The 20,061-nt window shown below is 41.8% G+C and overlaps 1 protein-coding gene across 6 annotated transcripts in view; it reads right to left on the bottom strand.

Moving 5' to 3' along the window:
* The window catches only part of LOC103657401 (actin-binding LIM protein 1), an 88,114-nt gene that overhangs the window by 10,169 nt on the left and 57,884 nt on the right, over positions 1–20,061 (bottom strand). The window contains exons 8-14 of one of the 6 annotated variants that reach the window (XM_040624491.1): positions 15,534–15,638; positions 13,775–13,822; positions 10,871–11,017; positions 8,593–8,684; positions 7,244–7,346; positions 4,548–4,612; positions 3,866–3,926 (exon numbers count right to left, since the gene is read on the bottom strand). In XM_040624491.1, the coding sequence (XP_040480425.1) occupies positions 3,866–3,926; positions 4,548–4,612; positions 7,244–7,346; positions 8,593–8,684; positions 10,871–11,017; positions 13,775–13,822; positions 15,534–15,638 (621 nt within the window). The remainder of the gene's footprint in view (positions 1–3,865; positions 3,927–4,547; positions 4,613–7,243; positions 7,347–8,592; positions 8,685–10,870; positions 11,018–13,774; positions 13,823–15,533; positions 15,639–20,061) is intronic. The other 5 variants (XM_040624492.1, XM_040624495.1, XM_040624493.1 and 2 more) reach the window with 5 other exon arrangements.

Below are 20,061 nucleotides of genomic sequence, written 5' to 3'. Positions count from 1 at the left end.
AATATCTTTCATGAGTGTTCTATAGTTTTCTGAGTACAGATCCTTTGCCTCTTTGGTTAGGTTTATTTCTAGGTGCCTTATGGTTTTTGGTGCAACTGTAAATGGGATCGACTACTTTCTTCTGTCTCATTGTTGGTGTATAGAAATGCAACTGACTTCTGTGCATTGATTTTATACCGTGCCACTTTGCTGAATTCCTGTATGAGTTCTAGAAATTTTGGGTTGGAGTCTTTGGTTTTTCCACATACAGTATCATGTCATCTGCAAAGAGTGAGAGTTTGAATTCTTCTCTGTCGATTCGGATGCCATTCATTCATTCATTCATTCATTCATTCATTTTTGTTGCCTGATTGCTGAGGCTAGGACTGCCAGTACTATGTTGAACAACAGTGGTGATAGTGGGCATCCCTGTCCTGTTCCTGACCTTAGGAGAAAAGCTCTCAGTGTTTCCTCATTGAAAATGACACTCGCTGTGTATTTTTCATAGATGGCTTTTATGGTATTGAGGTACATTCCCTCTATCCCTATCCTGTGAAGAGTTTTCATCAAGAAAGGGGATGCTGTACTTTGTCAAATGCTTTTTCGGCATCTATTGAGAGGATCATATGGTTCTTGCCCTTTCTTTTATTAATGTAGTGTATCACACTGATTGATTTCTGGATGCTGAACCACCCTTGCAGCTCAGGAATAAATCCTACTTGGTCATGTCTGTGTCTTCTGTGTAAATGTACTGCTGAATCCTATTGGCTAGTATCTTCGTGAGAATTTTTGCATCTGTGTTCATTAGGGATATTGGTTTGTAATTCTCCTATTTTGCGAGGCCTCTGTCTGGCTTTGGGATCAAGGTAATTCTGGCCTCATAGAAAGTTTGGAAGTTTTCCTTCCCTTTCTATTTTTTGAAACAGCTCCAGAAGAATAGGTATGAATTCCTCCTTAAATGTTTGGTAGAATTCCCATGGGAAGCCATCTGGTCCTGGACTCTTGTTTGTTGGGAGATTTTTAATTACTGCTTCAATTTCCTTGCTGGTTATAGGTCTGTTCAGGTTTTCTATTTCTTCCTATTTTGGTTTTGGCAGTTTATATTTATCTAGGAATGCATCCAATTCTTCCAGATTGCCTAATTTGTTGGCATATAATTGCTCATGATATGTTCTTACAATTGTTTGTATTTCTTCAGTGTTGGGTTGTGATCTCTCCTCTTACATTCATAATTTTATTTTTTTGGGTCCTTTCTCTCTCTCTCTCTTTTTTGATAAGTCTGGCCAGGGGTTTATCGATCTTAATTCTTTCAAAGAAACAGCTCGTAGTTTCGTTGATCTGTTCTACTGTTCTTTTGGTTTCCATTTCATTGATTTCTGCTCTAATCTTTACTAATTCTCTTCTGCTGGGTTTAGGCTGTATTTGCTGTTCTTTCTCCAGCTCCTTTAGGTGTAAGGTTAGGTTGTGTATCTGAGCCCTTGAGAAAGGCTTGTATTGCTATATACTTCCCTCTTAGGACTGCCTTTGCTGCATCCCAAAGGTTTTGAATAGTTGTGTTTTCATTTTCATTTGATTCCATGAATTTTTAAAATTCTTCTTTAATTTCCTGGGTGACCCATTCATTCTTTAGTAGGATGCTATTTAACCTCCCTATATTTGAGTTCTTTCCAAATTTCATCTTGTGATTGAGTTCAACTTTCAAAGCTTTGTGGTCTGAAAATATGCAGGGAACGATCCCAGTCTTTTGGTACCAGTTAAGACCTGATTTGTGACCTAGTACGCAATCTATTCTGGAGAATGTTCCATGTGCACTTGAGAAGAATGTGTATTCTGTTGCTTTAGGATGGAATGTTCTGAATGTATCTATGAAGTCCATCTGGTTCAGTGTGTCATTCAAGGCTCTTGTTTCCTTATTGATGTTCTGCTTAGATGATCTGTCCATTGCAATGAGTGGGGTGTTAAAGTCTCCTACTATTATTGTATTATCAATGCATTTCTTTAATTTTGTTATTAATTAATATAATTGGCTGCTCCCATGTTAGGGGCATAAATATTTACAGTTGTTAGATCTTCTTGTTGGATAGACTCTTTAACTATGATATAGTATCCTTCCTCATCTTTTTTTTTTTTTTTTTAAAGATTTTATTTATTTATTTGACAGAGATAGAGACAGCCAGCGAGAGAGGGAACACAAGCAGGGGGAGTAGGAGAGGAAGAAGCAGGCTCATAGCGGAGGAGCCCGATGTGGGGCTCGATCCCAGAACGCCAGGATCACGCCCTGAGCCGAAGGCAGACACTTAACCGCTGTGCCACCCAGGCGCCCCCTTCCTCATCTTTTATTATAGTCTTTGGTTTAAAATCTAATTTGTTTGATATAAGGATTGCTACCTCAGCTTTCTTTTGATGTCCATTAGTATGATGAATGGTTTTCCACCCTCTCACTTTCAATCTGGAGGCGTCTTTGGGTCTAAAATGAGTCTTTTGCAGACAGCGTATTGATGAGTCTTGCTTTTTTTTTTTCTAGTCTGATACCCTGTGTCTTTTAATTGGGGCATTTAGCTCATTTACATTCAGAGTAACTATTTAAAGATATGAATTTAGTGCCATTGTATTATCTGTAAAATCACTGTTTATATTGTCTTGTTTCTTTCTCGTCTATGTTACTTTTGGGCTCTCTCTTCACTTAAAGGATCCCCTTTAATATTTCTTGCAGGGCTGGTTTAGTGATCACAAATTCTTTTAGTTTCTGTTTGTCCTGGAAGCTTTTAAGCTCTCCTTCTATTTTGAATGAAAGCTGGATAAAGTATTCTTGGCTGCATATTTTTCTCATTTACCACCCTGAATGTATCATGCCAGACTTTTCTGGCCTACCAGGTCTCTGGGAATAGGTCTTCTGCCAGTCTAATGTTTCTACCCTTGTAGGTTATGGACCTACCATCCCGAGCTGCTTTCAGGATTTTCTGTTTGTCTCTGAGATTTGCAAGTTTCACTATTATATGTTGAGGTGTTGACTTATTTTTATTGATTTTGAGGGGGTTCTCTGTGCCTCCTGGACTTGAGTGCCTGCCTCCTTCCCCAGATTAGGGAAGTTCTCTGCTATAATTTGCTCCAATATACCTTATGCCCCCCTCTCTCCTTCCTCTTCTTCTGAGATCCCAATTATTCTAATATTGTTTTGCTTTATGGTATCACTTATCTCTTGAATTCCCCCCTCATGATCCAGCAGTTGTTTATCTCTCTTTTTCTCAGCTTTTTTATTCTCCATCATTTCGTCTATTGTACCATTAATTCTCTCTTCTGCTTCATTTATCCCAGTAGAGCCTTCATTTTTGATTGCATCGCATTGCTAGCCTTTTTTATTTCGAGTTGATTATATTTTAGTTCTTTTATTTCTCCAGAAAGGGCTTCTCTAGTGTCTTCTATGCTTTTTCAAGCCCAGCTAATATCTTTATAATCATTATTCTGAACTCTAGTTCTGACGTCTTACTTATATCCATACTGATCAGGTCCCTGGCAGTCAGTACTGCCTCTTGCTCTCTTCTCTGAGGTAAGTCTTTCTGTCTTGTCATTCTTGTAGAAAGTGGCCACTTTTCTATTTGTAGAATTGCAGATATTATTTTCTTAGATATCCGGTTGCTTTTGCAGGTGTTCAGAATGATTTGATAGCTATCTAGGTGAATTCCTGGGACATGACGAAACTAAGTTTTCCTACTCCTCCACCACCTTGGACTGTCTCCCACCTTGTGACTTTAATACGTGCTCCACAAGCTCACAGAGGCTAGCTGTGATCCGGCTTTTGGCTGTCAGACAGCATGAACCAGCCAATCTGCACAGCTTCATCTTAAGCTCAGCCAGTCAGTCAGGAGCCCAGGCACACGGGCCTTACCTCGCACTCCCCCGCTGACATCCCCATAGCTGTTGTACTGAGCAAAGTCTGTGGAAACAGGCTGAAAACGAGAAAGAACACATCATTAGACAATCTACTCCAGAGCGATGGCTTTGGAGTCAGGTGAAAAGGAAGAAAGGATTTACAAAATCCTCAGAATTCTTTCCAAGCTGAATTCCTGGATCTTCATTATGTGTCTTCTATTCTTACGAAATCTCTTTGTCTTCTGCAGTGCATCCAATCCCAGCAGGTGCTGGGTAAGCAAGTTCTCTTTTGCCAATAAGTAAAAACACGTTTCTCCACACAGCACAACTGTATTTGTTCTATGCTTTTTGGGGAGGGCGATAGCAACAAACTTTCCCATATCTTTTTATAGCAGAGATAAGGACTCAAGTCACTACTCTTAGCTTGATTGTGGAAATATTGCCACACAATTAATTAATGTAGTCTCCCCACAAGCTTACACAGGCTATTCTTCCATCTAAAGTCAATTTCTCTTTCTCTCAATAGAAATATATATATTTTTTGCCTGTAACTCAAAGTAACTCTCCAGGGGAATTACAATTTTCATTATATTCTAATACTGAGGTCATATTATCGGACATATTCAGACAGCATATCAGCACTTCAACCAGGACTGAAGAGGGAATCAACTCAGGAACAATTAATTGAAAAATCTTACCCGGTGAAGCCCATTTTTTCCATAGCCTGGGAGCGATGAGGTTTTAGATGACAGAACACGTGAAGCTAAATGAGAAAAGGTAAAAAAGGAAATCAGAAGTCCAATTCTTAATAGCCTTTTTTTTTTAAAGTAAACTCTACCCCCAACGTGGGGCTCGAACTCATGATCCCAAGATCAAGAGTTGCATGCTCTACCAATACCTGAACTCATGACCCCAAGATCAAGAGTTGCATGCTCTACCAATACCTGAGCCAGTCAGGTGTCCCCAGAAGCCCAATTCTCTAATGAAACTGGCAATGCATCCTCTACCTTACTGAAGAGCAGACGGAAAAATAGAAAAAAATAACCCAAATAATATTGGGCTCTAATGTTCATGAAAGGCCACCACATTTGGGTGATAGAGAAAATGGGTGGAGAAGGAAGGAAGAGGTGCTTGGCACTGCTTTACCTCCAAATCCTCGATACAACCCTAACAGCACTATGATATCATTTCCATTTTATAGGAGAAGAAATAGGGGCTAACAGAAGTTAAGTACCTTGTCCATGGTCACTCACCTTGTAAATAGCTAAGCAATGATTTGAAGCCAGGGCCATCTGGATGCATAAGCTCATGCTGCAGTTGGTATGGTGGCAATAACTGACCTGAAGGCCAACTGTGTATGTTGTCCTGCTCTCCTGGCTCACCCCAGTTGAGCGGCTGGGAGGCATGGGATAGGACATCCCACTAACCAACAGCATGACATTACACAAGCTTCAGAGCTCTGGGGGGAGCAGATCTAGACTTGGATTCTGGCTCTACAACTTCATACCTTGGCATGAAATTTAATCTTTGTAACTCTTTGTTTCTTGACTCGCGCTATATATTCTAACAGAACAGAGCTACATGATCAGAAGGAGCTCTCAAGATTAGTAAGCCACCAAATCCAAGATCAATGGCAGTGAGGCATCAAGGAGAGGTAGCAGGGCATTCTGGTTCAGCATGAGGGCTCTGGGGTTGTAATGCTTGGACTCCTGAATCCTAGTTTTGCTAGTTAGGAATAATGTGACATTGGGTAAGTGACTTAACCTTCCTACCTCTGTCTCCTGATCAACAAAATGGGAATAATAATATCACCTACTTCATTGGCATGTTATAAAAATAAATGGAACAATGTCTAGCAAAAATGCTTGCATGTAGTAAACACTAAACACACTTTTTAAAAAAAAGATTTTATTTATTTATTTGACAGAGAGAGAGAGACAGCCAGCGAGAGAGGGAACACAGCAGGGGGAGTGGGAGAAGAAGAAGCAGGCTCATAGCAGAGGAGCCTGATATGGGACTGGATCCCAGAACTCCAGGATCACGCCCTGAACCGAAGGCAGACGCTTAACGACTGAGCCACCCAGGCGCCCCTGAGCCACCCAGGCACCCCTAAACACACTTTTAAAGAACCTTCAAGGGGCACCTGTGTGGCTCAGTCGGTAAAGCATCTGCCTTTGGCTCATGATCTCAGGGTTCTGAGATCGAGGCCCACCATCAGGCTCCCTGCTCAGCAGGGAGGCTGCTTCTCCCTTTCCCTTTGTCCCTCTCCGTCCGTTCGTGCTCTGTCTCTTGCTTTCTCTCTCTCAAATAAATACATAAAATCTTTTAAAAAAAATAAAGAACCTTCAGGAGGGAAAATTATGCACTAGCTCAACATGGGAGAAGAAATCTTGTGGGTGAAGAGAGAACTGGCTTATGACAAATATAAGCAGGGCAAAATATACTGATAGACTATTTCAGCCCAATGTATAAATAATCTTCAAGTGTCAAAAACAACACTCTTGGTCTTCAGCTCTTTTACTGAATATCTGAATGTAAATCATAATATTTTGAAAATGTTGTTCAGGTTCTCTACAATCAAAAAGCACTCTATTGTCTCTCCCTCCCCCTCTCTCTTTGTAAGAGAAGAGTCAAAATGAAATGAACTATAAGGTTCTTGATTCACATTGCCATATTGTGTTCTAGATTAAAAGGATGAACCAATTTAATCAATTGTTATGAAGTCTCCTCTGCGAAACTGAGTTCCCTGAACCAAAAATCATGGCTCTGCTCTAATGGAAATAAGGTAATAGGAACTGAAAGTGAAAGTGCACGGGTTTAGAAAGTCTGAGACCCTTTCCAGGGTAAGATACGACCCGTGGTTACTTCTGCATGTATGGATGTCTTCCCTTCTCAGCAGAGTGTAAAAACCCTAAAGACAGAAAATCCTGATCATGTACCTTCCTTCCTTGCCTGAGCTAGACCTCTCAATGACTAAGCTTTTTCTTCACGTTTACTTTTAATTTGATATATATAAATACATGTATGTGTGTGTGTTCCATATATTACAGATATAAGAGATACACCCATCTCTCCAAATGCTCCAAAGCATTCTGTTCTCTATAAGGATTTCCTTTTGCTGAGTCCCTCTAAGATGAATATTCTGAACTGACCTTCAGGACCCTCCAATGGCTCCCCCATCTCCAACATGAAGAAAATATACGTTGAAGGAAGAACTATGGCATCCTTATAAGCTAAGCTGACATACAGTGGGTTTCCCATACTTCCGTTCACGTAGAACACTTGGTAGGTTCCACCAGAAATGGCCCTCCTTCTCCTGGAATAGTCCAGACAGGCTCCCTGCAGGCAGGTAGCTAGCTCTTGGCTGGGAGAAGGTGATGGGCCTGCTGCTCACCTGAGTTGATGGGAGAATCATAGCGACTGGCTGTCAGGGACCTCTCCCGGCTCTCCTTCTCCATCTCCTCTTTCAGTATCAACTGCCCCAGGCCTGAGTTGAGCTATGGCAAAGAAAGATGAGGTGAAGCCCACAATTACTGTCAGAATGGCAGTTTCCGTTTTAGAAGGTCTTGCAAGAGGTTCCTGACTGTGGAGTGGACTGGATGCATACAGAGCCAGAGCCTGGTGGCTCCTCATGGGATTGGCCAGGTTTTGGACCTTGAACTCCTCTCAGCCTTTTTCATGTCACGACACCATTTCCCTAGGCCAAGCTCCATGTCAGAAGAATGTCGGAAGAATCTCCCTCCTTTGCCCTCCCCAACGTGCCAGAAGGTGATCTCAGGAGGCATGTGTGACTGTGTGGAAATTTTTGATGTGCAAAGGGGAGTCTGGGGATAGTATCCTTTAAAAGGAAATTACATTGATTTGTTTGAAAACAAGAAAACAAGAGTAATATATGCTCATCGCACAGACTTTAGAAAATCTAGAAGGAAAGAAGAGTAACCCGTAATCCACCCCTCAGAGATAACCACCATTTACATTTTGATTTATATCCATCCAGCATTTTTCTGTGCACATATCACACAAAACTAGGCTTATGCTATAAATGAAAATTTCTATTCTCTCCCTCCATATAAGTAGTATCATGTGCATTTCCCATATGATTAAGCATACTTGGAAAATGTCCTGTGAAGGGATTCATCAGTCCCTTATTGGTGGGAGAGTATACAATGTCCTAGCTCCCTCTACCCCAGGCTATAATGGACTATCCTTCTTTTGGTCTTCCAGGATGCTGTGGGGGAGGGGGGGTAGAATGAGGATGTCTTGGTGGCCGTCCATTTTATCCCCTCCCTCCTAGCCCAGACAGACATACAAGGTCCTACAAGTCCTGAGGAAAGCCTGGGAGAAATACTCAATCCCAGCGAAATCCCTTCAGCAGAGCCTGCACGAGGGAAGGCAGGTGTCGGAGCAGGTGGGCGAACAGCTTGGCTCCATCTGGCCCTTTCGACACACGCACTGCACACACATACCCCATGCAGGCTAGGCTGGCTCTCCTTGCAGAAGCTCGAACATTCCATGTCCCTCTGACCTCCAGCTTCCAGGCCATCTCTTCTGGAACCCACTAACTACTAAGTACCCTGCCTTAAGGTCACAAGAGGCCTGTCTTCTATTGCCTACTGGATTTCCAGCCCTTGGAGGGCTCGATGGCCTCTCATTCACTCGGCGGCTCGCCCACGGTATCCATTCAAAAAATCCAGATCTATGGAACTGAACTGAAGACCGCAGCAAAGTAGTTTAAGGACAAACCTTCATTAATTGCTCTTCTTGCAGCTGCCGGCGCCTCAGAAGCTCCTCCTCGTCTTCCTCTCTGCCGCTAGATCTGCGTCTCATGTCGGCTCCTAATTCCACAGCAAAGACAACTTCTCACGTTAGCCCCACGGCAAGGGAATCCTAAGGGACTAGCCCACCTGTGCTCAACTTGTCCGGCTGGCAAAATCAGCAGTGGTCTTTAACGTTCGTGAACACCACGAGGCAAAAAGAGCCTACCACCAATTCGGTCCTACTGGTGGGTTTCGTGCTTTAGGCCAGTTCAACGTAGGACACGGTAAGGCATGAATTTTGGCCTCCTAACAACTGACCTGCTCCATTAGAACTCCGTGTGCCCTTATGATTCGGTCTAAGTCATCCCACGGGCCAGAGCCCTTTGTACTAAGGGGGAGGGGTGTCTAGAGTTATTCTTCAGGTGTCCCTGAGGTCAGCTTTCAAACAGGGAGGAACCCAAAATCACGTACATACCATCAAACAGGTAAGACAGTCACTCTCTTGTGACACGTTTTGCGATCTTCTAGTTTTCTCTTTTTCTGAATATTTAGACTTGTCCTCATAACGGTCACCCTATCTTCTGCCCTTAATAAATTCGTTAACGAGCATGCTTTTATTTTTCTTTTAAGAGATGAAGTCTCTAATGTTTCTTTCCCTCAATCCTTTGAAAAAACGGTCACAAAAGAGTTTTATACTAATGGGTCAATGAATAGTGTTAAGACAGCTAAAAATGAGTTATTTTACTCCAATCTAGCAGATCATTTATAGTTTTTAAGCTTCTTGGAAAAGGGGAGTCAAGGAGTGAAAGGGAGGAATCTGTCTGAATGGTTGTAAAATTAAGATAATTATTGTTTTTCCTAAGTTGCTTGGATTAATCTGGCTGTGGGAGGAAACAGGAAAGCTTGCTAATCTAATCAAAATAAACTTGAACTAATGGTCTCAGTTTTTATCATTTTGATTAATGGGCCAGAATTTTTCTTCATTTTGGAACCCAAAAGCTTTAAACCATTTAGGGACGAGGATTTTAACAACAAAATACTAATTCTTCCTTTCCCCTAAATTTAGCTGTTTATGTCCCCACAAAGCAGCAAGACCAAACTAGGAACCCAAAAGGCCCCAGCAACAGCCTTCAGGGCATAGTCTGGCGGAGAAAAGCTGATGACTGATTCTTAGTCCCTAAAATCATAAATGTCATTGTGAATGCTCTCTCTTTAATCTCTACTAATGAAAACTAAAAGACACAAGTTTATAAGAATCAGATAATCTTAAGTCAACATAATATATAGAGTACTTGTGAATCATAAACCCAGGGAGGTAGATTTTCCTTCAAGTATTTCTATAAATATGGATTGCTTTAAACTCCACTTACACTGTTTGTAAAAAGTTATTCCAGAAAATGATCAGAAAAATCGTGATGAAGAAAATTTGGAAATTTGGAAAATTGAAGGCCTTTTTTAAAAGGTTGTCAACAGAAATGTGATGAGATAGTTATATCTTTGTAAAGCTGACTCACTCAATTTTCAGTATTAGCTTCTGAGTTTGCTAATGCCACTTTTTAGGCCAAATGATTTCACAACCAACAAAACATTAAAACACAGACACAGTTCGAAAGCATAGATTTGTGGTTCAAAGCAAAGAATGAGACAGCTCATATGTGACATCTTAGCACAGAATTCATGGCAATGATAGATGGAAAATCACACAACTTCACACAAGGAGTATCTCAGAGCACCCACGACTCTGGTCAGCCCTTCTGCGTGACGGAGAACGTGATCTCGCAAGAAAGGTGCAAGGGCTCCTGTATTAAGACTGGTTGTTAAGAGAACTGTAATTACAACCCAGAAGTAGTCTAAAACAAGTTTAACTGAAAGAAGTCACGCCTCTGTGGGCGCTCAATACATCCTCCCACCAGACGCTAATGACACAGAATGATGCTCTTGGCAGGAGGCTTTGGTTCAACAGTTTCAAGAGTCACTGATTTTGCAGTAACGACTCTTGAGAGTCCAGGCCAATCAATCGTTTTAGACCAGCTCTGTCTGCCTCTCCGTGGGTTGGTTAGTGCAAGGCTCTGGTGATTGGGCTTTTGTAATTCTGAAGCATTTTGCACACATGCGAATACACACTCAGCGCTTTCCTCTAGCCCTCGTCATACTTTTCTTAAAAGTCTTTACGACAGGACATACTTTCTTGCATATGTTGAAGCATTTCACTTTGTTATCTCCTACCAATTTGTCCACGGGGCTTCGCTATCGCAGTTGCATACCTACGCCAGCAAGTGAGGGGGGACCGGGCCAGTGGTCCGTCTCAATCTTTGGTATCTCGCTGGGGTCTGGAGCCTGGGCTGCTGGGAACTTGGAAAACTTGATGATATCTTCTGAAGACTTGCTCTGGGCTGCCAAGGCAGCTGCATCTAGGTGGGAATCAGGGGGAGCTTAGCTATCGGTCTGCAAGGCCATGGTGGTACAACCCACTTACACAGTTTTCTTGTTTTCTGGCAAAAATTTCAACTCCAGAAAGCTGTTTATAATCAGTATCAACTGCCCAGCCACTCAGTGGTGCCTAGTGCCAACTCATTTTCCTCATGTTCTGTCGGAAGCAGAACTTCATTCGACATCTGAAATACCTTGTTCCAGAGCTGGGCTGTCCGACATTAGCTCTAGTGACACGTGGCTACTTAAATTTCAGTTAAGAAAATTAAATGAAACAAATGAGTAAAATTAAAATTTTGTTCCTCGGCTGCACTGGATACATTTTAAGTGCTCAGTAGCCACACGTGATTCGTGGCTACCATATTGGAAGCACAACGGTAGAACATTTCCGTCATCACAGAAAGTTCCATCAGAAAACACTCTTCAACAGTAATTAGAAATTTGAATTAGTAATTGGAAATTAAAGAACTAAGTTAAAAACATGACACTGTCACTTGACTGTAGCTGTTAATCAGAAGAGGGCTTTGTCTCTTTGTGTATTTGTGTCTGTTCATTTCAGCTATCTGTCCAGTTCATTCTAATCCTTGTGTATTATATATGTGTCTTGAGTCCTAAGGGAAATGGCAATGGGAAAATCCGCTCTCAGCTTGTAGGAATTCAACATGGCGCCTTATGTATGCAAAACACTCCTTGTTTTCCTCAAGGGTCTGCACATACAAGTGAGTCATCCAACTTTAAAACAATAAAAGCCAGGCTAGCAAGGGCCTTAGTTCACAGGGTTCTTAACGGCTCTGCTTAGAGGAGTCCCTGGCTTAGAGCTCCAAATCTGATCACAGAGCTGGAACAAACAAACCAGGTTTAATGGTCAGACCCTAATTCTGGCTAATGTGGAAGACTGGCCTGGGATGTTACTAAACATTTCAAAATAGAGTTAGAATGCTTTAAAAAAAACCTCCCCCCCTCCCCGGTTCACATATTTTAAAATCTGGAAATAATTTTTTTGAATCCTCAGCTCGAATTCTTGTAGTATACCTTCTGGGTCTCGTTGAAGCGACTCCCTGAAGCGACTTGACCAAGGTCACCCTACAGACTCATAAGGGGTGAAGTCTTGGCCAAGCACAGAGTAGTGTTTCTCTGACATAAAAATTCGGCTTGGAAAACACTACAAACCACATCCTCTTCTTAAGAAGGACAACATGTGTTAGCACATTAAAGACGGAGACGTTCTGCATTACAAAAAAAAAGTGTGACTTTTAATAAATCTAGCATTTTCCAAATGCATTGGGGCATGGATACCAGCTTTTGGTGTCCGTCTAGCTCTAGCCCATGGAATTGCTCTTTTGCACAATGTCCCTTGGGAAGAAACTCTGACCGAGCTACCCTTAATGATGACAAAGAAAGAGTCAAGTCAGAGCACATTTCAGGAAAAAAAGCCAGTCTCTTTCAAATAAATAAGCTAACACTATCTACTCTCTTTAAATCTAAATTATTTGATTATTTTTGTTTAGAGAGGCAGGGCCTTAGAGATTTAAGTAATAAAAACAGTTTCTACATTGATAAACCAAACTCTTGGAGTCTCATTCGTAAATTTAGAGAAAAAAAAAAAAGCATGACTTCAAACAGTACTTACGCATTAGAATTGGTGAAGTCAGTAAACATTCACATGTTAATGAGTGGGTGAGAAGACATTAAACCATAAAAAAACAAACAAAAACAATGTTAACAAACTTAAAAAAAGCAAGCACATGGTGTAAAATCTTAAAAAAAGAGAGAGAGAGAAAAACAAATCACAGTTCTAGAACCATTACGTACCAGTACGTACATTGTTTTTTTCCCCCTAGAATGTTGGCCTAATTTTTTTTTCCTTGTGCATTTTCAACTTTCTTTGCTTTTCATGTCGTCCTAATCCTTAAGGACGTATTAACGTCGACTAGGTATCTTAAAGGCAGCCTTCAAATTTCCGGGCACATTTTGTGTATAATTTTCTGAAATCACCTGAAGACCGGTCTTGGCTTTCTATCTGTTCACAACCATTTACGGCACCTAATCTATAGAGACCTGATAATGGTGGAGGGAAATGTGATTTACCTAATAGGGTAATGTGATTTCCTGGGTTTAAAAATTCCGTATTTCCAGAAAAGGAAAACACAATGATAAATCCATGTTAGGGATTTTAATTTGTAGGAATTTCAAGAAACAAGCTGGCCTAACTCACTGATTGTTGCCTAGGAGAAAACTGAGGGACAGAGAAATTGTGTCCATGATATAGAACCATCGAGGGAAAGGGCTGGGACCAGGGCTAGGTCCTTGGTTCTTGGAGTGTGTCCTGTCCATTCCACCACAAGGCATAGACATCTGCAAGCCCACAGGAAACCGGGGAATTGGACAGTCAAGTTGATATAGGCTTAGTCCAGTTAATTTTTCTAGGTAGCTGACCTTCACCATTTTAATTAAACTAATTAGAAGCTTATCCAAATTATTATAGAGTTGGTTAAATTATTTGATGGTAAAAAAAAAAAGTGTTTGTGAATTACTGGGAGCTTCCTAACCAAGCTAAGTGTTTCTTTCTAGGAAAACCAATCTCACAATCACTGCATCTTAGGAAACCATGAAGGCATAATACGCTGGGTGCCCCAGTTTGATTCTCAAAAGCAGCAGCAGAGAAGCCTTTCAGAGGACAGTAAAGGGTTCAGCGGGCACCGCTAGTTAAAAGCTACGCGGAGGAAAGCGAGTTTTACCATGCTGTTTGTAGATGGGTGGTTTTCGGTAAATGTTGATCCCTTGATCTGTGGAAATGAAAAGCAAAGGTGTGTGATTATGGGAACCGGTTTCAGCGATGGGAAAAAACAGATCAACCCAGAGGCAAACCAAACCGAAGACTCTTGAACAAAAACAACCCGGAAGGTTAACTTTTGTATTACAAAGATTGAACTTACTGGAAGTTGTTGTTCCAGGAATGAGTGAATTACTACAGACAAGTGATATGGAATCCTTTGTAATACATTTTAGAATATATAGAGATGTAACTTATTCATGAGCCATTTATTGCAAATACACACTTCACTAAAAGTGGGATTAAAACAGGAAGAAATGGAAGCAGTGCAGGGACTCTAGTGGTGAGGAAGACATAACCAGTTTGGGGAAGATCCCCAAATTGCTACTGTCTAGAAATTGAGTTCCCAGTAGATACCAGGGGCTCAATTTACTTTTCAACTAATGAGTGGAACAGTGGAAAGCAATGTAATATAATTAAGAGCAGTTTTTTAAAACATAGAAAACAGTTTTTATGTGCAAAGCTAGTCTGATGTGCTGACAGATGTTTGAGAGAATCCTAACTTAATATAGGTCAAATTATTAAAAAAAGAAAGAAAGGAAAAGAGATGCCAAATATTATTATTCATTTATTTATACAGGACCCCATTTGATAATGCTACAGTTTCGCTCTGACTACAAACTCAGGAAATTTCAAAAGGTCTGTTTCCCCCAAATCTTGGGCACGGTATCTTGGTGGGGGCATTCTTCATGCAGAAAAGTTGCAAATGTGCAACACTGATTTTCAAGGTTCAGTGAGGCTTTATTTTAAAAAGCAGTTCTATCTCAGCGGTATGAATCTCACTGAACTTTCCTCTGTTTTATTAGGTAAGTTTGGAATGCAAAAGAAAAAAACTATTACAGATTCCAAATATGTGTCCTAATACTAACATTATGGGTAATTTATTAAACCACTTCCAGTAGCTTCAAAGAAACAAAATAATATACTTCCAATGGGGGGAAAAATATTGTGACCTCTGATGGCCAATCTTGCCCTCAAAAATGGAGTTGACCCTAAACACGAAGATATTGATGGGTTCTGAGTTTTCTAGTTCTTGATGGCAAATTACTATTTGTACCGCGATAGCAAATGCTTATGACTTCAGCAAAGCTTACAGCACCAGCCTAAATTGCAAGATATCTTTGTGGGCTAAGAAGTTAGTAGTTGGTTATACACAGCAGAAGGACCAACCAATTGATCCCATTTTATACCTCTCTGAAAAGTCCATAGAAAGAATCTCCACACTGGAGACAAACAGGAAAAAATGAAAGTACTCTTGAGTGATGCTGTGGTTCATTCTTTAGGATGAGAAGGTAACTAGATTGCCATTGTGATAATCAGTCAATGACACCAAACCACAGAGTGACACGTTCGGAGGGCACTCATATACACGTAAAATTAAAATCTCAGCAAAAACAAAACAGTGCAACTCAATTCTCCTTCCTTCACTCTCTGTTTCCCACCTCCCTTCAAAAAATTTTGAGAAAACTTAAACCTTCTATATAATCCTTGGCATTTCACACCCCAAACTTCTGAAAGGCCCCGTGGGTCAGATCGTGCAATTTAGGGTTTGTCGACTGTGTGCATCCCGATGCAGACAGCGTGAGGAATGAGACGAGACAGGTAACAGGGCTACATTCTACACCGTGACAGGACACCCAGACAAAGACCGTGTCAGCTCCTACCTGGAACATGGAAATGTTTAGGGGCCTGAGCATAGGTTGGAGTGAGAGGACGACTGTCTGGCCGGTAAGGGAGAGGGGAGTTCCGGCCGCTGGACGGCTCATTGCCTCCAATGAGAAGAATGGAGAAAACAAAATAAGAGAAGGGACAGCAATAAAGAAAACAAAGCAAGCATAATAAAAATTCAAAACAAACTGGAAGGAGGTACATCCAAAAAGAGAAACAAAAGAAACAAACTCAATTTATCAACTTGGCTCACAAGGTGATATAAGGTTTAGTTTTCCGCAAGAGAGACTTGAGTTCGAGTGGAACTGGGTTAAAAGCAGCTAGCGGTAGGATGCGTCATTCCAATGGCATGCGGTTGAAGGCCGTGAGCTAGCAGCAAACTGATTAGATGGAAAGTACGTTAAGGGTCATGGAAGGTCACTTGCTAATGATTCAGGATCAGTTATCAGACCATTAAATCCCAAGCATGTGAACGGGTGGGATATGCGAGCCCAAATACAGTCACTTCCAGGCACGATGGCAGAGGCTGGCGAGTGGAACAGATTTCTCTGAATGCAAGGCTACGTCTGTCTGGGAACCTGCGTGGTCACCCAGTCCCTCCCCTTAGCAATGCAAAGTGTCTACACTTGCGACACATGGTTCTGCCTCCTCACTGTGCAATACACACCCTACAGTCAGAGCCCCTTCTCCCGGGGACTTGGGGACCGCTTATATCTCTCTCCACCTGCTTCCTCCAAGGCTCCACTGAGGCTCCTCCCAGTCCAACATTCCATCTGTGAAACCTACCTGGACACCTACCCCGGCTGGCACTGAGCTATGACTGAGGACATGGAGATAAATGAGAAGTCAGCCCTGCCTGTGAGGGGGGCGTGAGGAGACAGACTACCACACAGACAGGCTTGCTCAGGTGGAACTCTTGCAGAAAGCTAAGATGTTACACTGGGCAGGGCATCAGGGAGTAAGTATGCCAGGTGGGTGGGTGGGCTGAGAGGTGAGCAGGCCTAGATTCTAGAGGGCTTGAATGTCCTCAGGAAGGAAGGGCCATGGTGTGTAGGAACAACAGGCTTGGCCACTGTGGCTGGACAGCAAGGTGTTCTTGGAGGAGAGAAGAGGGAAGGGGCTAGAAAAGCTTGCTGGCACTTGGCTGCAAACTCCCTTCCCACCAGGAAGAACTGAGGCCTGCACTGAACTGTCAGAGATCAGCTATTGCCCTAAACTGTCCTCCTACCTCCTGTCTGAGAAAACAGCTGCCCCAAGAATACACCAGAAGGTGTAGGGGACTATCAAAAGTTAATGAACTATTATGCGATTACTTTTGTTCCTGAGTTAGAAGACTTTCTTATACATGCTGGATACAAGTCCCTTATCAGATAGATAGAGGACTTGCAAACATTTCCTCTCATTCTGTGAACTGTCTTTCACTATCCTGATAGTGCCCTTTGAAGCACAAAAGCTGTAAGTTTTGATACAGTATAATTTATCTATCAAATAATGCTAACAATATGAAATAAATCGTAAATCTTTAGAAAACAGAGCACGAGCTGATTCTTCAAGTAAACCAAGCTGCTCTAAATCTGGCCCACAAAGTATAAAAGACACCACTTGCTGGAGTTTTTAAAATAACACGCTTATTAGAGCTTTAATTTCTCAATATGTGTATTTTTAGGTAACCAGAGCTGAATATGCAGCAAGATCTTCCAAATGAGATTTAAGCTTGGTGCTGGCTTCAATTCAGATTCCAGGTTTTTGGTTATCGTGTTCTGAAGCTTTCTTCCTCAAGAGTCAGTTTCACGTCTAGCTCCCAATACATTAGAATGCAGACTTTACTATTTAAATCAGATATTAGCTTCTAAAAATTACGATGCTTCACCCCAAACTGCAGATCTATTAAAAGGCTAATTTTTACAAAAGTTATTTGATTTATCATCACTCTTCTAATGAGAAATAACTAGCTCACATCTGAAAAAAGTGAAAAGACACAGGGAGAGGCAAGCAGGGGAAGGAAGAATGTGGTTTACACGCAGAAGTACATCCTGTTTTAAATCTAAGGCTGAATTAGAACTAGGTCTCATTCATCTTTCTGTGCTCAGCACGGTGCCTGGCCAAGACCAGGTGCCTTAAAAATGTCTGCGAACGAATGACCGAAACAGCCTACCCATGAATTCTTGAGCTATGAACGGCCGAATTTAGTAAGCACCCCTGCAGGATTAAACCCCAGAGTGCTCTGGAATAAAGGCAGCCAGACGGTAGTATTGAGGGACAGGGTCACAATGGCACCCCCTTTTTATAACTTTCCCACTAGATCCTCGATAGCCCCAATTTAACTGTCTCACTTCAGAGCTGTTCTCAAAAGAAGGTCTGGAAAGACAGCTTTTCTTGCCTTATTTGAGGTTGTCTTCTGAAGACTCTTTCTGCGTATCCTGAACACTGGCTGCTCCTTGCTTCTGAGCCACGCCGCTCTCTGCCCTTCAACTCTACCCTTCTTGTACTTGTAGAAGAACCTTAGACATCTCAGGGAAACGCTCTCACAGGTTTTGGTGATAACATCCAATCGGATGAAACTCTATTAAATCTGTTTGGATGCTTATGAGCCAGGGGCATGCGCACACTAAAATACCGGCACAGACGGGACGCAAAGGTTTAAGGTTATTAGAATTAGCATTTGCCCAAGTATTAAAAATCTATCATGGAGATGCTTGGCTGGCAAGTGGCAACTGGAGCCCACTGCTTCTCAGATCATCAGGGTGACGATTCTCAAAGGCTGGGGAGTGACTGTCGAATTTCCGATGGGTGAATTCTGGCTCAATGCTATCTCTTATTGGGTATAGTTCTTTATTTGGCTGCCTATTTCAGCAACCACTGCCCTTTCTCGTTGCTTTAAAAAAAACCCAAACACCTCACGACTATGTTCAAGTCCTTATAAGTAGATTTAATGCTAGAATCAATTAAAACCTCCTACAAAACATTTTTAAAGCGCAAGGCAGAGAGCCCTAACAACGCAGCCATCGAAGGGATTCTACACAACACGATTTCCACACATCATAATGGCTCATTGGGAACGAGGTCTCAGAGTAATTGTTGCTAGGTACCAAATGCTTAGCCTCTGAAATACCAAAGGCATTAAACATTTTTGGCATTTTTTCTTAAAGTAGGCTCCATGCCCAGTGTGGAGCCCAACTCGGAGCTTGAACTCACGACCTTGAGCTGAAATCAAGAGTTGGATGCTTAATGAACTGAGGCAACCAGGCGCCCCCATTTTTTGGCATTTTAAAAGAAAAAGCAAAATTCGCAAGGTAAGTCCTCTTTTCTTTTTCTAAGTTAAACACCCTATCTTGAAGTGATGAAACCTTAACTCCGTTCTGGAAGGAAATAACGGAGACATTATTTTTACGCCCAGTGCACTACTTAGGCAAAGGAATATATATGGTGTCAGATGAAGGATCATATACAGAGGATATTACCATCATCATCCTCATCGGCCTGGAAATGCAGACACTGTGTAAAGATAATATACTAGTGTATATGTCATAGAATATTGCATCTATCACATTCATAGCCATTTTGTTCCTTAAATAAGTCCCTCCTTGTACTGGCTGACTCTCAGCTGTTAGTGATCTTAGCTACTGTGATGAGAAGCTGCTGTGTCTATATATTTCTTTGCTTTCATTTTTAGCTCCTTCCGCAGCAGCTTTCTAAGCCGATTTTTCCGTTGTGGGAGATCAATCACTTGCAGGATTCTTACTGTACTTAACAAATTCAAATGCTCTGTCCTCATCTTCAATCTTCTTTTTGGTATCCTGAGAACCCAAGGTTCAAATCCTAAGACAAGTAAATCAAACTGGCTGTGTATGTGCCTGCTGGGGGCACCTGCTGGAGTGTTGTTGCCTGGTACTCTGGACTCTAGGTGCTTATATTCCAAAATACAAATGAGTATTTTGAGGGGACCTTAAAGTTGGCAGCATCTAGAATTTCACGACAGAGTTTCAGGATTGCTGGTTCTTATCTCAAGTTTCAATAAGCATTATGGTTTTCTTCAGCAAGTGTCAACTATTTGCATCAGAGCAAATAATTTCTATGGCAGAAGAGCAAAGATTCCTTTCAAAGAGACTTCATATATGTTGCCCTCGTGGCCACAAATCTGATTTATACCTTGTAGACACAGAACATATAATGTCTAACAGTATTTCAAAGGGGAGGGAAGAGAAACTCAGCAAACATGGCACAGACAAAGCCCAGAACAGAGTGAAAACCTTTCCAAATCCAAGCATGCACTTGTCCACGTGGCCCAACAACGACATACCAACACAGAATGAGGCTGCAGGGGCATTTAGGGAACAGAAATAAAAACACAGCGGGAGACAAGATGGACATCACAGAACGTGGACAGAGAAGCCAGTGGAACAGAGAGACAGGCTGTGATGGGCATCTTAGCTTTACACACGCACACCGCCCTCAGCTCTGTGAGCCTTGGGGGCCCGGGCCCATGAATCAGAAAAGGACCAGGAGGTGGACTTAGGAAATGGG

This window comes from Ursus maritimus, unplaced genomic scaffold (genome assembly GCF_017311325.1).
Source record: "Ursus maritimus isolate PB19 unplaced genomic scaffold, ASM1731132v1 scaffold_7, whole genome shotgun sequence".
NCBI lineage: Eukaryota > Metazoa > Chordata > Mammalia > Carnivora > Ursidae > Ursus > Ursus maritimus.
This window is presented reverse-complemented; position numbering and strand designations above follow the sequence as displayed.